Source organism: Rhinolophus hipposideros, assembly GCF_964194185.1.
Source record: "Rhinolophus hipposideros genome assembly, chromosome: X".
NCBI classification, from domain to species: Eukaryota; Metazoa; Chordata; class Mammalia; order Chiroptera; family Rhinolophidae; genus Rhinolophus; species Rhinolophus hipposideros.
In genome coordinates this window covers 38,855,584-38,875,949 of record NC_138046.1, presented here as the reverse complement: position 1 = coordinate 38,875,949, position 20,366 = coordinate 38,855,584, and the positions used below count along the sequence as shown (strand labels likewise).

The 20,366-nt window shown below is 35.7% G+C and overlaps 1 protein-coding gene across 7 annotated transcripts in view; it reads right to left on the bottom strand.

Moving 5' to 3' along the window:
• Positions 1-20,366, bottom strand: part of LRCH2 (leucine rich repeats and calponin homology domain containing 2) — a 188,345-nt gene that overhangs the window by 21,970 nt on the left and 146,009 nt on the right. For 4 of the 7 annotated variants that reach the window (XR_013992931.1, XR_013992932.1, XM_081042437.1 and 1 more), the window contains 2 exons: positions 10,945-10,989; positions 2,115-2,165 (listed from right to left, as the gene is read on the bottom strand). Coding sequence is in view for 4 of the 7 variants with exons in the window: in XM_081042437.1 (XP_080898563.1) it covers positions 2,115-2,165; positions 10,945-10,989 (96 nt within the window). In the remaining 3 variants the exon portion in view is untranslated. The remainder of the gene's footprint in view (positions 1-2,114; positions 2,166-10,944; positions 10,990-20,366) is intronic. The other 3 variants (XR_013992933.1, XM_081042438.1, XM_081042436.1) reach the window with 1 other exon arrangement.

Genomic DNA, 20,366 nt, shown 5'->3' with positions numbered 1-20,366 from the left:
ATAAATATTTTCTAATTGACCTAACTACATAAGCCTTTAAATACTTAATACTTCTCACTCACAGCCTAAGAAAAATGAAAAAGAAAATTATTGAAGTATATAAATAGATATTATTTTTGAGTGAAAAACCAAATTAAAGTATCTCTAAAAATGAAGTAAACTTCAATGAAAAGGTAAGTGAAACAAGCAACATGTACTCAGTATCTATCATGGAATTGACAGTGGATAATCTGAGGGAAATCTACACATTCATACTAATAGGGGCTGCAGAATGATAGGTGATAAATTATTATGTCTTCTATTTGAATGCACATTGCTTCAAAGTGCTTTCACACAGTTAGTTGTACACTGTGGAAAAAACTGTGGTATATTTTTTAAAATCTGAAATTGGAGTCAGAAAGCTTAGGCTAAGTCTTGAACAACACATTTAATTTCTGTTACTGTTTCTTCATCTTTAAAATGGGGTGTTGTAAAGATTAATTGAAATAAATAAAAGAAAGCACATTGTAAATGTAAAGTGGTAGGATAATATAATTTTAGCAGCATCTTATTTGATCTGCGCAACAACCATGACGTAGCTCAAGTCCAGGTTTCAGTCAGTTTTCTACCATTTATTGACTGAGTTCTTTGGGCAAAGTTATCAGTCTCTTCAGCTGTGAAATAATGAGGATAATACCCAGTTCATGGGACTGCTCATAGGTACATGTACAGGTAAGCCTTTGTTAGTAGTAAAGCATGAATTATTTTTTATCATTTTTCCTTTCACAGATAAAATTGAAGCAATCAGAATTATGCTGAATCTCGAATCTTCTGCTGATTAAGATAAGGTAGGCAGTTCAAGCTGAATGTTAGTTGAGCTACCAAAACACATGCCCACCACCCTATCCATCTACAAGCCCCAGTTTCTCTTCATTATTTTGGTTCAAATGCTATGAATTTCTGACAAAAACTTTACTTATCCAAATGCAAGCAAAATGCATTAGTATATAAGCAACTAGTATTTACTAGTATATTAGTATATAATTTCCTTGAGAAAACTGACACTAATATTCTACCCATGATCACAGATCATAAAATCACAAAGCTACTAGGCAAATAAGTAGTCACTTAGATGCTTATATTTGTTGTAACTGAAAGTAAAAGACTTACAAAAGCATGACAAAGATTACTTTTAGGATATCCTAAATTATTTTCTAAAAGAATGTAAACCACTTTATCTGCCATAAATAATTTAGAAACATGCTTATAAAACTAATGTCCAAGTCTATCTAAAAGTTTTATAATACAACTAACTCAATAGACAAATAATCCTAGCTTTTAAAAATATTTAACACTACCTATATAAAATGAAATACTATCTAATTAACAAATGGTGAATTTGAATCATTCAAACATTTAGACAAAGTCCTGAATTCACCAAATGAATGTATACTCATTTATTTACTAATACCAATATAGTTGTAGAATAATAAATAAGGTAATCTGAAGTAAAGATATTGTTTAGAATTTTAAAAATTTATCTCTTGTTGTAAAACAGTAGATTTAACTAAATTTCAAAAACCAGTCATTCAAACCATCAGAGTATTTGGCTGAGATCTCACAAAAACTCATCTACCCCTTCTTCCCATGACCTCCCATATCTAAGACACTAGGAAATGTGTACCCTCCTGTCGATAGGAACAACCCACTACAGGGTTGTTTCTCGTGGAAAAAGGAAGTTTCTCTTGCATTGCTTTCAGACCTAAATGGTTATGAGAAAAACCAAAGGTCATTGCACAATGCTGAAGTACTTTTTTCAAATTTAAAAATTTAAAGCTGTTTCTATCATTTATTTGAAAATATGGATTAAGTCAACAAAATATAAATTACGTAAAATCAATTCTTTTCTGTGATCTATCAGAAATTTCCAATGAGTAACAAGTTATATTTATTATGAATATTTGTACAAACAGATGGTGTTCTGAGAATTTTTTATAGGTTAGGTTTGTATAAATTAACCTATGTGGATTTTTAAATGTGGGTGAATAAATTAGTGTAAAAAAAAAAGAAAGATGAGTTTAGAGAAGAGACAAGAAAGAAACTTATATAAACACATATAAAAATGGAACTTGTACCTCAGATGATACTGGAGATTGTGGTGACATATTAGCATTATCACCCTCTTGCTAAAATATATTAAAAAAAGAAAAAACATGAAATTAAAACATGGACGATGATTTAGACATATAAAAAGAAAACTGAAAATTGTTTTGATCAACTGCTAAAGGAAGAATCTAGAAAATACCATTTGTCACCTTGCCACTCTAAGTGTGGTCTGTGAACCAGCAACATCAGCATCCTCTGGGAGCTTGTTAGAAATGCAGAATCTCGGGTCTCACCCAAGACCTACTGAATAGGAATCTGTATTTCAATAAGATCTCCAGGTGATTCATAATCATGTAAAAGTTTTAGAAGTACTATCTACTCACACCAAATATTTTTCTATAAATTTATTTCCTTTAAATATCACAAAAGAAAAACTTTTTATAGTTCTTAGAAAGATCCATGTGTTCAGATTAATTCCTGATGGGAAATGACAACAATACATTACAATCTGAGGCAGGTACCTGGAAGTATGTAAAAATTCCATTATTCCAAATAAGAGTGTTTACCTGGAAAATTATGTGTGTCTAACATACACTTAGAAATAATTAAACAGAATTTAATTGCATAAAACAATATTAAATGTCCCATGTTTTTTTTTTTTGAATGACTACTAACAAACTAACACAAAAATCTTAATATTTAATCTTGAATATGTATACCACATAGTACATTTATTCACACCATTCAACAAATGATTACTGACTTCCTACTATATGTCAGGTACTGTGCTAGACATAGGGAATATTGAAATTTAGTAAAATATCATCCAGTCAAGGATCTCTCAGTCTAGAGGAAAAACAGATTCATTTATATAGGTAATACAACCTTCTCAGTAAAACAACAGAGCCTTGAATGGCAATAACAAGACACAGATAAAGGGCATGAGGGGAAATGGTGAGAGTGGTAGAGAAAGGCAAGTTTCCTGACAAAGCAAAAACTGAGTAAGTATGTACTAGAAAAAAGAAGGGAACAAAATTCCAAGATGAGAGGACAAGAAAAACACAGGAGCAATAAATGAAAGGATGAGTGTAGAATACTTTGAGCAGTTCTGCAATGCTGAGAGTTCAGTGAAAGGACAGCAAATCTGGAGTTGAGGCTGATCTACCACAAGGGATTGACCAAGACAGACCTAGAATTTACGTTGTAAGTGATAAGGAGACACTGAAGATTTCAAAGCAAGGGAATGGCCTGATCATACTTATATTCTTTGAAATAATCATTGTGGCTGCAGGGAGAGTGGACTGGAGAAAGGGAAAGAAGAGCAAGGATGCTACTGCAGTAGTACAGGCCAGAAGTGATGAGGGCCTGTGCCAGGGCAGAAATATCAGAAATGCAGATGGGGGATATATTCAAAATATTTCAGTATCAAAAAAGAAAAAAAAAGTAGGTCTTGCTAAATGATTAGATATTGAAGTAGGCAGGACAAAAGTGGATATAAAATGTAAAGGGACAGGGAGAACAGCCAAGCTGAACCTCAAGCTCAGGGTTCAGCAAATGTTTTCTGTGTGATTCCATTTCCCAAAATTAAAGGAATTTTCAGAAGCTTTGCCAAGAAGAAATATTAAATTAACTACCAATCCCTTGAAACAAAAATACAGAAAGATACAGTATTTGTGGTGATGAGAATATACCATTTGAAAAATACTGGGAAGCTGCATAGCTTAAAATGGTCAAAAGCAAAAAGATTAAAAATGCACAAACCGTAGAAATCTAATTTTAAATGTACTACAGAGAATTTGTGGAAAGAGATTAATAAATTACAAACAAACCTCAACTGCCCACCAGGTTGATATAGGAAGAAAAAAGATGGGAAAATGTAAAAATTCTGAATTCATGAATTACAGTTTCAAGAATAATATTAATAAAATTCTAAAACTGAATTATGAAAAGTCTGTTCTAAATAAAAGACACATGGAAATTATATGATTAAATTAATAATTACATAGATGAAGTCACAGAAATGGCAGCATGAGGTGAGCCTCCTGAAATCTCCTCTGGAACTTACAACAAATTGAACAACTATAATTCCACAAAGGACTCCCTGCACAGCAGACAAGCAAGACTAAGAGACGAGCAACTGAAATCATCTAGAGGTGGACAAATAGGGCAAACAGGAGAGGAGGGAAGGGGCAAGTGTGGAGACATGGGACCCAGAACACAGACCTAGCTGAAAACTCCGATCTCTGCATTACAGAGCTACCACAGTCACGGGAGAGGGAAAAATTCAGAATGCTAGCTCTCCCCTTATGGCCCACAGTCCTGCATGAAGGATCAGCATATAACATGGCTGAACCCAATGCTCTAGGCAGAGACCTCGGTGCAAAAACTGAGGGAAGAAAGGTGAAAACAGCGGTTTAAGACCTCACTGACAGGCAGAGGACAGAAGCTTAGGTACAGAGCATAGTCGACCCTCTCTACCATCCCAGAGCTTGTCCCACCGCCACCTGCCCAGTGCTAGAAGCAGAATGGTAGCAGTGTCAGATCAAAAGAACAGAATATTTACAGTGCTGAGAACTGTGGCCCACAGCCATGGACTCTCAGCCCAACTACTTCTGGCAAAGGGGAGGGAGACTCGGGTGCTGGATGGGCTGTACTGGTGGTCGCCACCATTACTCATAGCCACCTCTCACAACCCACCCTGCCCCAGCCCCTACCTATCTGGGCAGATACCTGCAGGGGTAAACAGAGCCGCTAAAACACATGGCCCTGAATCCCGCGCAGCAAGAGCTTCGGAACTCCAGAAGCTTTACACATACCTGAACGGAGGCGGTACCCTGAGACCCAGGCAACCTACTCACAGAGGAGAAGAACACCTTCCAAGGAAAACCCCACTGTGTAAGAAGCCAGAAAAGTGCAGAGAGAATATAACACTACAGCGTGAAAGAGAATTAAGGGCTGCAGTTGGAAATAAAATAAAGCATTCTACCAACACCTACAGGAAAGCAAAAGAAACAGCTCTTCCTATCAACCTGTTGCGGAACCCACTCCTGTAGATGCCTAGGAAGAGAAATAATAATTCACTAATTGCCATGAATAACCAAGGTAACAAGGCAGCTCAGAAAGAAAATGAGTAGTCTCCAGAAAATGAACTTAAAGACATGGAAATATGTGACTTCAATGAAAGAGAATTCAACAGCGCTGTTCTGAAAAAACTCAATGAGACGTAAAGAAACACAGAATGGCAGTTTAATGAACTCAGAAACACAATCAAAGAACAAAATGAACATTTTACCAAACACATGAAATTAAAAAGAACAAAAAACAAATAGAACTTCTGAAGATTTAGAACTCAATTGAAAAAATGAAGAACAAAATAGCCAGCTTAGGTGGAGGAAAGAATCACAGACATCAAAGATAGAAATCTGGACATGACACAGATCGAAAAAGAGAGAGACTTGAGAGTTAAAACAAATAAAACAACTCTACAAGAATTTTATGACTCATCATATTGCTCATCAGAAAGAGCAATATAAAATTAATGGGCACACCAGAAGGCAAAGAAAGGTAGAAGGGAACAGAGAGTATATTCAAACAAAGAGTTGACGAGAACTTTCCAAACTTGTGGAAAGGACTGCTTCCTTGATCTAAGAAGGAAATAAATCACCTAATTACCTCAATCCCAACAGGCCTTCTCCAACACACATTGTATTAAAGCTGTCAGGAATTAACTACAGAGAAAGAATCCTCAAGGCAGCCACAGAAAAGAAGACAGTAACCTATATAGGAAAGACCATTAGATTATCATCAGATTTTTGGGCAGAAAATGTACATTCCAGGAGATAATGGATGCAAACATTCAAACTATTGAAAGAGTAAAATTATGGGCCATGAATAATATATCCAGCAAAGATATCCTTTAGAAATGGAAGAGGAAAAAAACTTTTCCAAACATACAGAAGCTTAGGGAATTTCCTTACACATGACCTGCATTATAAGAAATACTGAAGGAAGCTATTCAATCAGCATAAATAGGGATAATTTGTGACAACCAAAATATAAAAGAGGGGAGAGCAAAGTCCTGAACGGCAATATAGAAACAGAGAAAGTAAGCATGCTAAAAAAAATGGAATACTCTAAATATGAAACTTTGTTTTACATAAACTCAATGGTAACCGTGGGGGGGGGGGTGGGAGATGAGGGTAAGGGAGATCAAATATATGGTGATGGAAGGAGAACTGACTCTGGGTGGTGAACACACAATGGGATTTATAGATGAGGTAATACAGAATTGTACACCTGAAATCTATATACTTTTACTAACAATTGTCATCCCAATAAATTAAAAAAAAACCCAGAACTGAAATATATAATGTAATAAAGAAACAGAGGGAAATCATAGAATACCACCACACAAATATAATAGAAAACAACAAAACAACAAAAAAAACAAAGAAACAATGGAGACAAAGTCTTACCAGAAAACCAAACATAGAATGATAGGAAATCCTAACATATTAATACTCCCATAAATGTAATTGGACTGAACTCACCAATAAAAAGGCACACAGTAGCAGATTGGATCAAAAAACTAAACCTAACCATACACTGCCTCCAAGAGACACATCTCAGCTACAAAGACAAAAATAGACTCAAAGTGAAAGGGTGGAAATTAACACTCCAAGCAAATGGTATCCAGGGAAAGCCAGGTGTAACTATACTGATATCAGATGAAATAGACTTGAGGGTCAAAAAAGTAACAAGAGACAAAGATGGACATTTCATAATGATAAAGGGAACTATAGAACAAGAAGACATAACAGTCATCAATATTTATGCCTCCAATCAGGGAGCACCGAAATATACCAGGCAACTACTAACAGAACTAAAGGGAGAAATTGACCAAAACACAATTATACTAGGGGACTTAAATACATCATTGACAGCTATGGATAGATCATCCAAACAGAAAATAAATAACTAAAGAGCAGCCCTAAATGACACATTAGATGAAATGGACATGACTGACATATGTAGAGTACTTCATCCTAAAACATCAGATTATACATTTTTTTCTACTGTACATGGAACATTCTCAAGGATAAACCATATATTGGGACATAAAATCAACCTGTGCAAATTTAAGAGGACTGAAATCATACCAAGCATATTCTCTGATCACAAGGCTTTGAAATTGGATATCAACTGCAAAAAGAAAGTGGGAAAAACCATAAATATGTGGAGATTAAACAGCATACTTTTAAAGAAAGACAGGTCAAAGAAGAAATAAGAGGAGAGATTCAAACATACATAGAAACAAATGAGAATGAAAATACATCCTACCAAAATTTTAGGAATGCAGGAAAGGCAGTTTTATAGGAGAATTTATATCATTACAGACCTATCTCAAGAAAGAAGAAAAATCCCAGGTAATAACTTCATATTACACCTTAGAGAACTAGAAAAAGAAGAACAAATGAAATCCAGGTCACCAGAAGAAGGGAAATAATAAAAATCAGAGCAGAACTAAATGAAACAGAGAACGAAAAGACAATAGAAAAAAATTAATGTGACAAAGAGCTCGTTCTTTGAAAAGGTTTATAAAATTGACAAACACTTGGCTAGACTCAGTAAGAGAAAAAAAAAGACACGAATAAAATCAGAAATGAAAGAGGGGAAGTTATCACAGATGCTACAGAAATACAAATCATCATCCAAGAAAACTATGAAGGACTACATGCCACCAAATTCAATAACTTAGAAGAAATGGACAAGTTATTAGAAACATAAAATCTTCCTAGTCTGAAACACGAAGAATCGGAAAATCTAAATAGACAGATCACCAGTAAGGAAATTGAATCAGTCATCTGAAACTTTCCCAAAACCAAAAGTCCGGGAGCAGATGGCTTCATTAGTGAGTTCTACCAAACATTCAAAAAGGATCTAATACCTGTCTTACTCAAACTCTTCCAAAAAACTGAAGAAGAGACAGTACTCCCTAACGCATTATATGAGGCCAACATTACCCTGATACCAAAATCTGTTAATGACAACACAAAAGAAGACAACTACAGACGAATATCTCCGAAGAAAACAGATGCAAAAATCCTAAACAAAATTCTAGCCAATCGAATACAACAATGCATTAAAAAGATTATTCATCACGACCAAGTGGGGTTCATCCCTGGGGCACAAGGATGGTTCAACATCCGCAAATCTATCAATGTGACACATCACATAAACAAAATAAAGGACAAAAATCATATGATTCTATCAATTGATGCAGAAAAAGCATTTGACAAGATACAATATCCATTTATGATTAAAACAGTAAAATAGGTATAGAAGGAAAATACCTTAACATAATACAGGCCATATATGACAAACCCTCACCTAATCTCATAATTAACTGTGAAAAACTGAAGCTCTTTGTTCTATATTCAGGAACATGACAGGCCTGTCCCGTACCCTCTCTGCTTTTCAACATAGTGTTAGAAGCCCTTGCCCGAGGAATCATGCATAGAAACAAATATAAGGCATTGATATTGGGAATGAAGAAGTTAAATTGTCACTCTCCAAATTACATCATGCTATACATAGAAAATGGTAAAGATTCCACCAAAAAGCTATCAGAAACAATAAACGAATACAGTAGAGATGCAGGCTACAAACTCAACGTACAAAAGTCTATTGCTTTCCAACATACTAACAATAAAATGTCAGAAAAAGAAATAAAAAACAACAACACAATTCTCTTTGCAATTGTAATAAAAAGAATAAAATACCTAGGAATAAACTTAACCAAGGATGTGAAAGACCTATATGTTGAAATCTATAAAACACTTTTGAAAGAAATTGAAGAAGACACAAAGAAATGGAAAGACATTCCAGGCTCATGGATTGGAAGAATCCACATAGTTAAAATGGCCATATTACCCAAAGCAATACACAGATTTAACGCAATCATAATCCCTATGGCATTTTTAAAAGAAATAGAACAAAAAATCATCAGATTTGTATGGAACCACAAAAGACCCCAAATAGCCAAAGCAATCCAAAGATAAAAGCACAATGCTGGAGGTGTCCCACTCCCTGACTTCAGCTTGTATTACAGGGCAAAAATAATCAAAACAGTATAGTATTGGCAGAAAAACAGACACACAGACCAATGGAATAGAACTGAGAACCCAGAAATTAACCCACATAAATACGGACAGATAATTGTTGACAAAGAAGCCAAAAACATACAGTGCAGAAAAGACAGCCTCTTCAATAAGTGGTGCTTGGAGAATTGGAAAGGCACGAGCAAAAGAATGATACTAGGCTGTTTTTACCACCATGTACCAAAGTTAACTCAAAAAGGATCAAAGACCTAAACATAAGACCTGAAACAAGCTGCGTAGATGAAAACATAGTTAGCATACTTATGGACCTTGTGTTCGAAATGGATTTTATCAACTTGACTCCAAAGGCAAGAGGACTAATAGCTAAAATAAATGAATGGTACTATATCAAACTAAAAGGCTGCTGAACAGCAGAAGAAACTATTGACAAAATAAAGAGACAACCAACTGAATGGGAGATTTTCAAACGCCTCGGATAAGGGGCTAATATCCAAAATACATAAGGAACTCATACAACTGAACAACAACAACAACAAAAAAACCAATTAAAAAATGGGCAGAGGACCTGAAGAGACATTTCTTCGAAGAGGACATACAAATGGCAAGTAGACATATGAAAAAATTCTCAACATCACTAATCATCAGAGAAATGCAAATAAAAACCACAATGAGATATCACCTCATCCCAGTCAGAATGGCTATCATCAACAAGACAAATAGTAACAAGTGTTGGAGAGGCTGTGGAGAAAAAGGAACCCTTGTACACTTTTGGTGGGAATGCAGATTGGTGCAGCTGCTATGGAAGGCAGTGTGGAGCTTCTTCAAAAAATTAACAATGGAATCAGCAATCCTTCTCCTGGGTATCTACCCCCAAAATCTGAAAACATTTATCCATAAAGATATATGTGCTCCAATGTTCATTGCAGCTTTATTTACAGTGGCTAAGACACAAAACAACCAAAATGTTGTTTGATAGATGAATGGATAAAGAAGTTTTGGTATATATACACAATGGAAAACTATTCTGCCATAAGAAAAGATGAAATAGTACTATTTGTGACATCTTAAATGGATCTTTTTTTTCTTTTTTCTTTTTTTAAATTTATCGGGGTGACAATTGTTAGTGAAATTACATAGATTTCAGGTATACAATTCTGTATTACATCATCTATAAATCCCATTGTGTGTTCATCACCCAGAATCAGTTCTCCTTCCATCACCATATATTTGACCCGCCTTACCCTCATCTCCCTCCCCCCATCCCCCTTAAATTATAATGCAAAGCGAAATAAGTCAGAAAAGTAGAGAACCCTATGATTTCACTGATAGGTGTTATACAAAACTGAAAACAACAAATGAACAAGACAAACAAATAAAGAAACAAAATGTCATAACAGGCAATAGCTTAGTGGTTATTAGAGGGCAAGGGGGGGTTCTAGAAGAGGGTAAACGGGGTCATATATGTGGTGAACACATAATGTGATACTTTGATGATGTAATACAGAATTGTACACCTGAAATCTAAGTAACTTTACTAACCATTGTCACCCCAATAAACCTTAATTTAAAAATAATTAATAATTATATGATGATCCTCAGTTTTTATTATTGAAGAAAACCCAGCATTGAATCAACACCAGAGAAACTAAAATATGGACTACGTTTTACTCCGATTGAGCCAACTACAAATGAAAAGTAAATATCTGAAGTAATTGCTAATATTATCCTCTTTTCTCACCTCATGGTTTTCATGGCCACTTGAACTCTTCTTTGATGATTTATACTGAAAAATATTTAAAACACATACTTTATTTTTTCTTGAACATATGAATTCTCTAGTAGCAAATTATACGTGAGGTTTATTCATATTTTGGTATTTTTATTAAATTACCTGATAGTATGCTGAAATATATAACCAGTTTATAAAGAATCCTACTACTTATTAATAGCTAACACATGCAGTACTTTCTATATGCATGGCATAATTTTAAGGACTTTACATGTATCTATTAACATTTCCTCCCTAAATCAGTCCATTTTCCACTCAGTTCTGCAATGTGATGGTTGTCTGAAATCCTATTTCTTAATCCGTTATATCTAATACATCAAGTCAATTGATTTTGTTATCTCAGACTTCTTCTGAATTCTCACAACTCTCACCCTATCATAGGCCCCCATTCTTTCACACCTAGTCTGCAATCTCACCACTCAAAAATGTCTATTATTATGAAACCTACTGATTTCAGTTTAAAAAAATACTATATTAAACGTATATATTGACTATACATTAGTAGTAATAGTGGTAATAGCTAACACTTATGCTAGAGCTTACTATATATCAGGCACTGACTGAAACGTCTTACAGGTAAGGCACTGATTGAAGTGTGTTACATGTATTAACCCATTTAATCTGCATAACAACCCTGAGGTAAATACGAGTACTACTATCTTTACTTTATACTGAGATGCAGAGGTAATATGGTCAATATCAAAATGGCTAGTATGTGAAAAAATGAGTTTTCTTAGAATCAAGGAAATACAGTATGACAACCACTAGAATGCTTACTTCTGATTCTTGCTCACTACAAATAATCCTGTAAATCAGTGGCAGACTAGCCTTCTCAAAACACTACTTGCAACTCCTTACTCTCTGGTTGAAAAACCTACTAACTTCTGGTATGTCCAAACTTCTTTGCCTGGCATTCAAGGTGCTATTTAACAGCTCCTTTTACTTATGCAGCTTTATCTTCCATAACTCTTGGAAAAACAGATAACCTATCTGATAGATCAACCACAAATTAGGGTCTAAGCAGTATTAGGAATGACAAATACAAAACCTAAGTTCCTCCACTGTGTCTCCTGTGATTTAAGACAACTAACCTGCCAGGGTGCCCTTTACAAGTAATCCCAAACATAGCCTCAATTTGCTTTCAATCCAATATTCTAGGCAGCCACTGAATGGAGTTGGCATGTGTGAATAAACCTATCTGTTATCCCTAGGCAAATGCTGGCTTACGGCACCTATTCTTCATTCTATTCTACTTCAACAAGAGTGACATTTGGACAGCAGACACCAGGACTCCAAGATGGAATCAGTCATACCAGTAAAGAAGAAGAAACTCATGGATGTCAAAATAGGGGAGCTGCCAAGCTAGAAACTAATGCGGGATTTTACCCCTAAAGGCACTGTTGAAGAAGTTCTAAGAGGTTACTATTGATCAGTATTACAAGTATGTCAATGTGAAGAAAGGGAGCATCACTGGGGTTTGTATAGTGCTGGCATCTTATAGGCTTTTGAACTACTGTCTTTCTTGCGAGGAACTCAACAGTGACAGCTACACAAGTACCAATGAAGAGGGCCCAGTGTGGAGGGCACAGTTATTCCTGACCATGACCTTCTTTGCCCAGTACCTCTAATCTTTGCGAAATCCTTTCATATCATATTTGAGAATACTCAATAAATGATTGGTACAACAAACAAACACAAAACAATGTCATTTGAGTGAATAATAAGCTAATATTTATTAAGTGCATACCCTCTGGCAAGTGCTGTACTAAGCACTTTACATTAAATCATTCAATAGTTATAACAATCCTTACAACTATTAGAGTCCTTTGAAGATTAAAAAAATTTAAGCTCAATAAGGTGAGGTAATTTCCCAAAGTCAAACAATTAGTATATATTCCAAGTAACGGCTAGAACCCAAGTTTGATTCTACAAGCCCAGGTTCTTAACCAGTATGCTATATTCCCATCTCTAAGTTCTGAATAAATAGTAGGAATTCACAAAGAATAAAAGAGCTAATGGGCATTCCCAGAAAAAGGAAAACACAACGGAATGAAAAACCTCAGCCTATGTAAAAAAGAAAGAATAAAGTGGTTAGTTGAGGAGAACGAATTGTGACAGGTAATAAAACTTAGAGAAGTAAATACAGTCGATGAAGTTTTTAAGATGTCCCAACTTTATGTTATTAAAAATGGGAAGCCAATAAAGAAATTTAAGCCTGGGATCTATGCGAAAGCTGTGAAACTGAAGAAGGACCATTAAGAAGTTATCACAGTAAAATATACTTTAACTTAAAATCTAAGTTACTGCATGCATCTCAGGTCCGTAAGTTTATTACCTATGTTCTCTTCTATGCAGTTTATTGTGTCAGGTTTTACGTTTAGGTCTTTGATCCATGTTGAATTAAGTTTGGAACATGGTGACAGATAGCGGTCCAGTTTCATTCTTTTGCACGATGCTTTCCAATTCTCCTAACACCATTGATTGAAGAGGCTGTCCTTTCTCCATTGTATGTTTTCTTTGTCAAAAATTATCTGTCCATATTTATGTGGCTTTATTTCTGGGTTCTCAATTCTATTCCACTGGTCTGTGTGTCTGTTTTTTCTGCCAATACCATGCTGTTTTGATTATTGTTGCCCTGTAGTACAAGCTGAAGTCAGGGAGTGTGACAGCTCCAGGATTTTTTTTTTCGTAGAATGGCTTTGGCTATTCAAGGTATTTTGTGGTTCCATACAAATCAGATGATTTTTTTGTTGTACTTCTTTAAAATGCCATTGGGATTTTGATGGGGATTGCATTAAATCTGTATATTGCTTTGGGTAATACGGATATTTTAACTATGTTGATTCTTCCAATCCATGAGCACGGAATATCTTTCCACGTCTTTGTGTCTTCTTCAATTTCTTTTAAAAATGTCTTACAGTTTTCACATACTTGGTTAAGTTTATTCTTAGGTATTTTATTCTTTTTGTTGCAATTGCAAAAGTAACTGTTTTTTCATTTCTTTTTCTGAGATTTCATTGTTACTATATAGGAATGCAATGGACTTTTGTACGTTGATTTTGTAGCTGGCAACTTTACTGTATTCCTGCATTGTTTCTAATAGCTTTTTGATGGAGTCTTTAGGGTTTTCTATCTATAGCATCATGTCATCTGTAAAGAGTGACAATTTAACTTCTTCATCCCCAATTTGGATGCCTTTTATTTCTTTCTTTTGCCTGATTGCTCTGGTGAGGACTTCCAATACTATGTTAAAAAGCAGAGTGACAGGGAACAGCCCAGTCAAGTTTCAGAACGTAAACCAAAGGGCTTCAGTTTTTCACCGTTAATTATGATTAGCTGAGGGTTTGTCATATATGGCTTTCATTATGTTGAGGTATTTTCCTTCTATACCCATTTTATAAAGTGTTTTAATCATAAATGATTGTTGAATCTTGTTAAACGCTTTTTCTGAATCTACTGATATAATCATGTAATTTTTGTCCTTTATTTTATGTGATGTATCACATTGGTGGATTTGTGGATGTTGAACCTTCCTTGTGCCCCTGGGATGAACCTCACTTGGCCATGATGTATAATCTTTTTAATGCATTGTTGCATTCTATTTCCTAGAATTTTGTTTAGGATTTTTGCATCTGTATTCATCAGATATATTGGTATGTAGTTTTCTTTTTTTGTGTTATCCTTACCAGGTTTTGGTATCAGAGTAATGTTGGCCTCATAAAATGAGTTAGGGAGTACTGTCTCTTCTTCAATTTTTTTGGAAGACTTTCAGTAGGACAGGTATTAGACCCTCTTTGAATGTTTGGTAGGGTCATAGTGAAGCCATCTGGTTCCGGACTTTTGCTTTTGGGAAAGTTTCGGATGACTGATTCAACTTACTTACTGTTTATTGGTAAAAGAGGGTTTTATGAATTTGGCTTCAAAGGTAAGGGAAATAAAAGCTAAAATAAATCAATGGGACTATAGCAAACTAAAAGGCTTCTGCAAAGCAAAAGAAATCATCGACAAAGTAAAAAGGCAACCAACCGATTGGGAGGATATTTGTGTAAACGCCTCCTATAAAGGGCTAATATCCAAAATATACAAGCAACTCATACAACTGAACAACAAAAAAACAAACAATCGAATTGAAAAATGGGCAGAAGACATGAAGAGACATTTCTTCAAGAGGACACACAGATGGCCAACAGACATATGAAAAAAATGTTTAACATCACTAATTATCAGAGAAATGTAAATGAAAACCACAATGAGATATCACCTCACACCAGTTAGAATGGCTATCATCAACGAGATAAATAATAAGCATTGGCGAGGCTGTGGAGAAAAAGGAACCCTCATATACTTTTGGTAGGAATGCAGCCGCTTTTTTTTTTGGTGCAGCCGCTATAGAAGGCAGTGTGGAGGTTCCTCAAAACATTAATAATAGAATTACCATATGACAGAGCAATCCCTGTCCTGTGTATATACCCAAAAAATCTGAAAACATTTATCCGTAAAGATATGTGCGCTCCAATGTTCACTGCAGCTTTATTTAAGGTGGTCAAGACATGGAAACAACCAACAGATGATTGGATAAAGAAGGTGTGGTATATTTACACAATGGAATACTCTTCTGCTGTAAGAAAACATGAAATAGTACCTTTTGCTACAACATGGATGGATCTTGAGATTATTATGCTAACTGAAATAACTCAGAGAGAAAAAGTAGAGAACCATATAATTTCACTGATATACGGGATATGAAACTGAAAACAGCAAAGGAACAAGAAAAACAAATGGAGAAACAAAAACTCATAGACACAGACAATAGTTTAGTGGTTACCAGAGGGTAAGGGGGGAGGGCTGTGGTAGAAGAGGGTAAAGGGGATCAAATATATGGTAATGGAAGGAGAACTGACTCTGTGTGGTGAACACACAATGTGAGATATAGATGATGTATTATAGAATTGTACACCTGAAACATATGTAACTTTACTAACAATTGTCTCCCCAATAAAGTTTAATTAAAATATATAATAAAATTAAGTTATTGCAATGGCCCAGACAAGAAATTACTGAGGGTTCCAACAAATGCCAGGGTGGTAGAGATGGAGAAGAGGTGATGATTTGCAGAAAAGACGTATAATCAACATCCTGGTGACCAATTAGATAAGGGGAATGAGAGAAGGAAAACTGAAAAAGAGTGAGTTATAAAGCTCAGACAATAGAACAGATACCACTACCATTAAGTAAAATTAAGAATAGGAAAAAAGGTGATGGGCAGGAAAGGGAGAAATACTGAATGTTAAATGAATGTCGGGCATCTAGATAATTAGAAACACAGGTCTGGAAACCAGAAAAAAAATTATGGGATGTAAATTCAGAGCCAGATGAATATAAGAGACCTCTGGATTCATAAAAGCTTCAGAGTTTTTAGAGTAAGAAAGAGAGGATGAGACCCTAAAGAGCAAGCAGAAGAAAAGTGAGACAAGAACATCAAAAAGAAAACAGAAGAATTAGGGAAGAAAAATGTGAGGCATAAACCAAGAAAGGAGTTTCAAGAGGAAAGACATGGTCATCACCGTCATATGCTACACTGGATTTTGCCATATGTAACGCTCTAGTGAGGGGCTACTTCAATGGAGAAATGGAAGTGAAAGCCAGACTGTAGTGGGTTAAGGAGTGATAAGACGCTGGAGACATAGAAATGGAAAATTTGGCCTTAAATATATGCAAAGAGATAAGGCAACAGCTGAAAGGGGAATCAGGGATAATGGAAGAGGTCTGAGCACGGAAAGTAAAGCGATACAAAGGATAAAGAAGCGTGAGTGGATAATTGATAAAGGAAAGAAACAGGATGATGCAGTCAGTAACTTAGATAACAAGACTTGTATTATTGGTACACAACTACTCTTCTAATTAAAAATATCCATTACACATGAAAATTTAGAAAGATACCGTGTTTCCCCGAAAATAAGACCTAGCCGGACAACCAGCTCTAATGCATCTTCTGGAGCAAAAATTGATATAGCAAAAATTAATAATACATAACACCTGGTCTTATAGTAAAATAAGACTGGATCTTATATTAATTTTTGCTTCAAAAGAACATTAGAGAGCACATGATCAAAATGGCGTCATGAGGCGAGCCTCTGTAAAGCTCCCCTGGAATTTACAACTAATCGGACAACAAGAACTCCACAAAGGACTCCCTGCACAGCGGACAAGCAAGACGAAGAGGCCCACTACTGAATTCACCTCCAGGTGGGCGAATTGCGCAAGTGGGGGAGGAAGGAAGGGAGAAATGCGGGGACAGAGCCGCGCGGGCGCAGGACGCAGACCTAGATCAGTGCTCCATGCTCGCTGCTCCCGGAACTACCGGGAAGAAAACAGAACTGCTGAAACATACGGGCTCTGAATCTGGTGCAGAAAGAGCTTTGGAACTTCAAAAGCTCTCCGCACCCCCACAGGGACGTGGTGCCCAATGACCCAGGTGAACTGTTAACAGAGGAGAGGCCCATCTCCCAGGGAATCCCCCCATCGTGTGAGAAACTGGAAAAGAGCAGAGAAAATATAGCACTACTGTGTCAGAGAGAAAAAAAAAAGGCTGCAGTCAGAGAGAAAATAAAACATTTTTCTAACAAGTATTGGAAAACAAAAGAAAGACCTCTTCTTATCAACCTGTTGCAGAAGCCACTCCTGTAGATGTCTAGGAAGAGAAATAATAAATCCGTAATTGCCATGATTAACCAAGGCAACAAGACAGCTCAGAAAGAAAGTGAAAAGTCTCCAGAAAAGGAACTTAAAGATATGGAAATATGTGACTTAAATGATAGAGAATTCAAGATTGCAGTTCTGAAAAACCTCAAAAGATTCAAGAAAACACAGAAAGGCAATTTAATGAACTCAGAAACGCAATCAAAGAACAACATGAGCATTTTACGAAAGAGATTGAAATTCTAAAAAAGAACCAAATGGAATTTCTGAAGATTAAGAACTCAATAGAAGAAATTAAGAATGAAATAACCAACTTAGGTAGTACAACTGACCAGATGGAGGAAAGAATCAGTGACATCGAAGATAGAAATCTGGAAATTACACAGATTGAAGAAGAAAGCGACTTGAGACTTAAAAGAAATGACAGGACTCTACAAGAACTTTCTGACTCTATCATAAAGAGCAATATAAGAATAATGGCCATACCAGAAGGAGAAGAAAGAGAGAAGGGAACAGAGAATATATGCAAAGAAACTGTTAATGAGAACTTCCCAAATCTGTGGAAAGAACTGGATCCTCGAATCCAAGATGCAAATAGAACACATAATTACCTCAATCCTAACAGGCCTTCTCCAAGGCACATTGTATTGAAGCTGTCTAAAATTAACACCAAAGAAAGAATCCTCAAGGCAGCCAGGGAAAAGAAGACAAAACCTTCAAAGGAAAGCCCATTAGATTATCACCAGATTTTTCAGCAGAAACTCTACAAGCCAGGAGGGAGTAGAACCAAATATTCAAACTATTGAAACAGAGAAATCATGAGCCAAGAATAATAAATCCAGCAAAGATATCCTTTAGATATGAAGGCGGAATAACGACCTTTCCAGACATACAGAAGATGAGGGAATTTTCTAATACACGACCTGCATTACTAGAAATACTAAAGGAGGCTATTAGACCACCATCAACAGGGACAATTTGTGGCAACCGAAACATCAAAAGGGGCAGAACAAAGGCCTGAACCGGAATATGGGAATGGAGAAAGTAAGCTTGCTGAAGAAAATGGAACACGCTAAATATCAAACGTTCTTTTAAAAATCTTAAGGGTAACCACTCAAAAAAAAAAATCCAGAACTGAAATATATGCTGTAATAAAAGAAGAAACAGAGGGAAACATCATAGAATACCACCACACGGAACTAATAGACAACAACAAAAAGGCAAAGCAACAATGGAGACACAGCCTCACCAGAAAACTAAAGATAGAATGACAGGAAATCCTCACGTATCAATAATCACCCTAAATGTAAATGGACTGAACTCACCAATAAAAAGGCAAAGAGTAGCAGATTGGATCAAAAACCCAACCATATGCTGTCTCCAAGAGACACATCTCAGCTACAAGGACAAGCATAGACTCAAAGTGAAACGGTGGAAATTGACACTCCAAGCAAATGGTACCCAGAGAAAATCAGGTGTAGCCATAATGATATCAGATGAAACAGACTTCAGGGTGGAAAAGATAACAAGAGACAAAGATGGGCATTTCATAATGGTAAAGGGTACTATACAACAAGAAGACATAACAGTCATCAATATTTATGCCCCCAATCAGGGAGCACCAAAATATACAAAGGAACTACTAACAGAACTAAAGGGAGAAATTGACCAAAACACAATTATGCTTGGGGACTTAAATACATCATTGACAGCTATGGACAGATCATCCAAACAGAAAATAAATAACGAAATAGCAGTCCTAAATGAAATATTACATGAAATGGACATCATTGACATATATAGAGCAGTTCATCCTAAAACATAAGACTATACATTCTTTTTGAGTGTCCATGGAACATTCTCAAGGATAGACCATATATTGGGACACAAAATCAGCCTCACCAAATTTAAGAAGATTGAAATCATACCAAGCGTATTCTCTGATCACAAGTCTTTGAAATTGGATATCAACTGCAAAATGAAAGCAGGAAATAACACAAATACATGGAGATTAAACAACATACTTTTAAAGAACGACTGGGTCAAAGAAGAAATTAGAGCAGAGATCAAAAGATACATAGAAACAAATGACAATGAAAATAGATCCTACCAAAATTTTTGGGATGCAGCGGAAGCAGTTTTAAAAGGGAAATTTATATCATTACAGGCCTTTCTCAAGAAACAAGAAAAATCCCAAATAAATAACCTCACGTTACACCTTAAAGACTAGAAAAGAAGAACAAGTGAAACCCAGGGGCAGCAGAAGAAAGGAAATAACAAAAATCAGAGCAGAGCTCAATGAAATAGAGAACAAAAAGACAATAGAAAAAATTACTTTGACAAAGAGCTGGTTCTTTGAAAAATATAACAAAATCGACAAATCCTTGGCTAGACTCACTAAGATAAAAAGAGACAAGACACTAATTAACAAAATCAGAAATGAAAAAGGGCAAGTTGTCACGAACACCACAGAAATACAAAGGATCATTCAAGAATACTATGAAGGACTATATGCCACCAAATTCAATAACCTAGAAGAAATGGACATATTCTTAGAAACATATAGCCTTCCAAGGCTGAACCATGAAGAACTGAAAAATCTAAACAGGCCGATCACCAGTAAAGTGAATCAGTCATCCAAACCTTCCCAAAAGCAAAAGTCAGGGACCAGA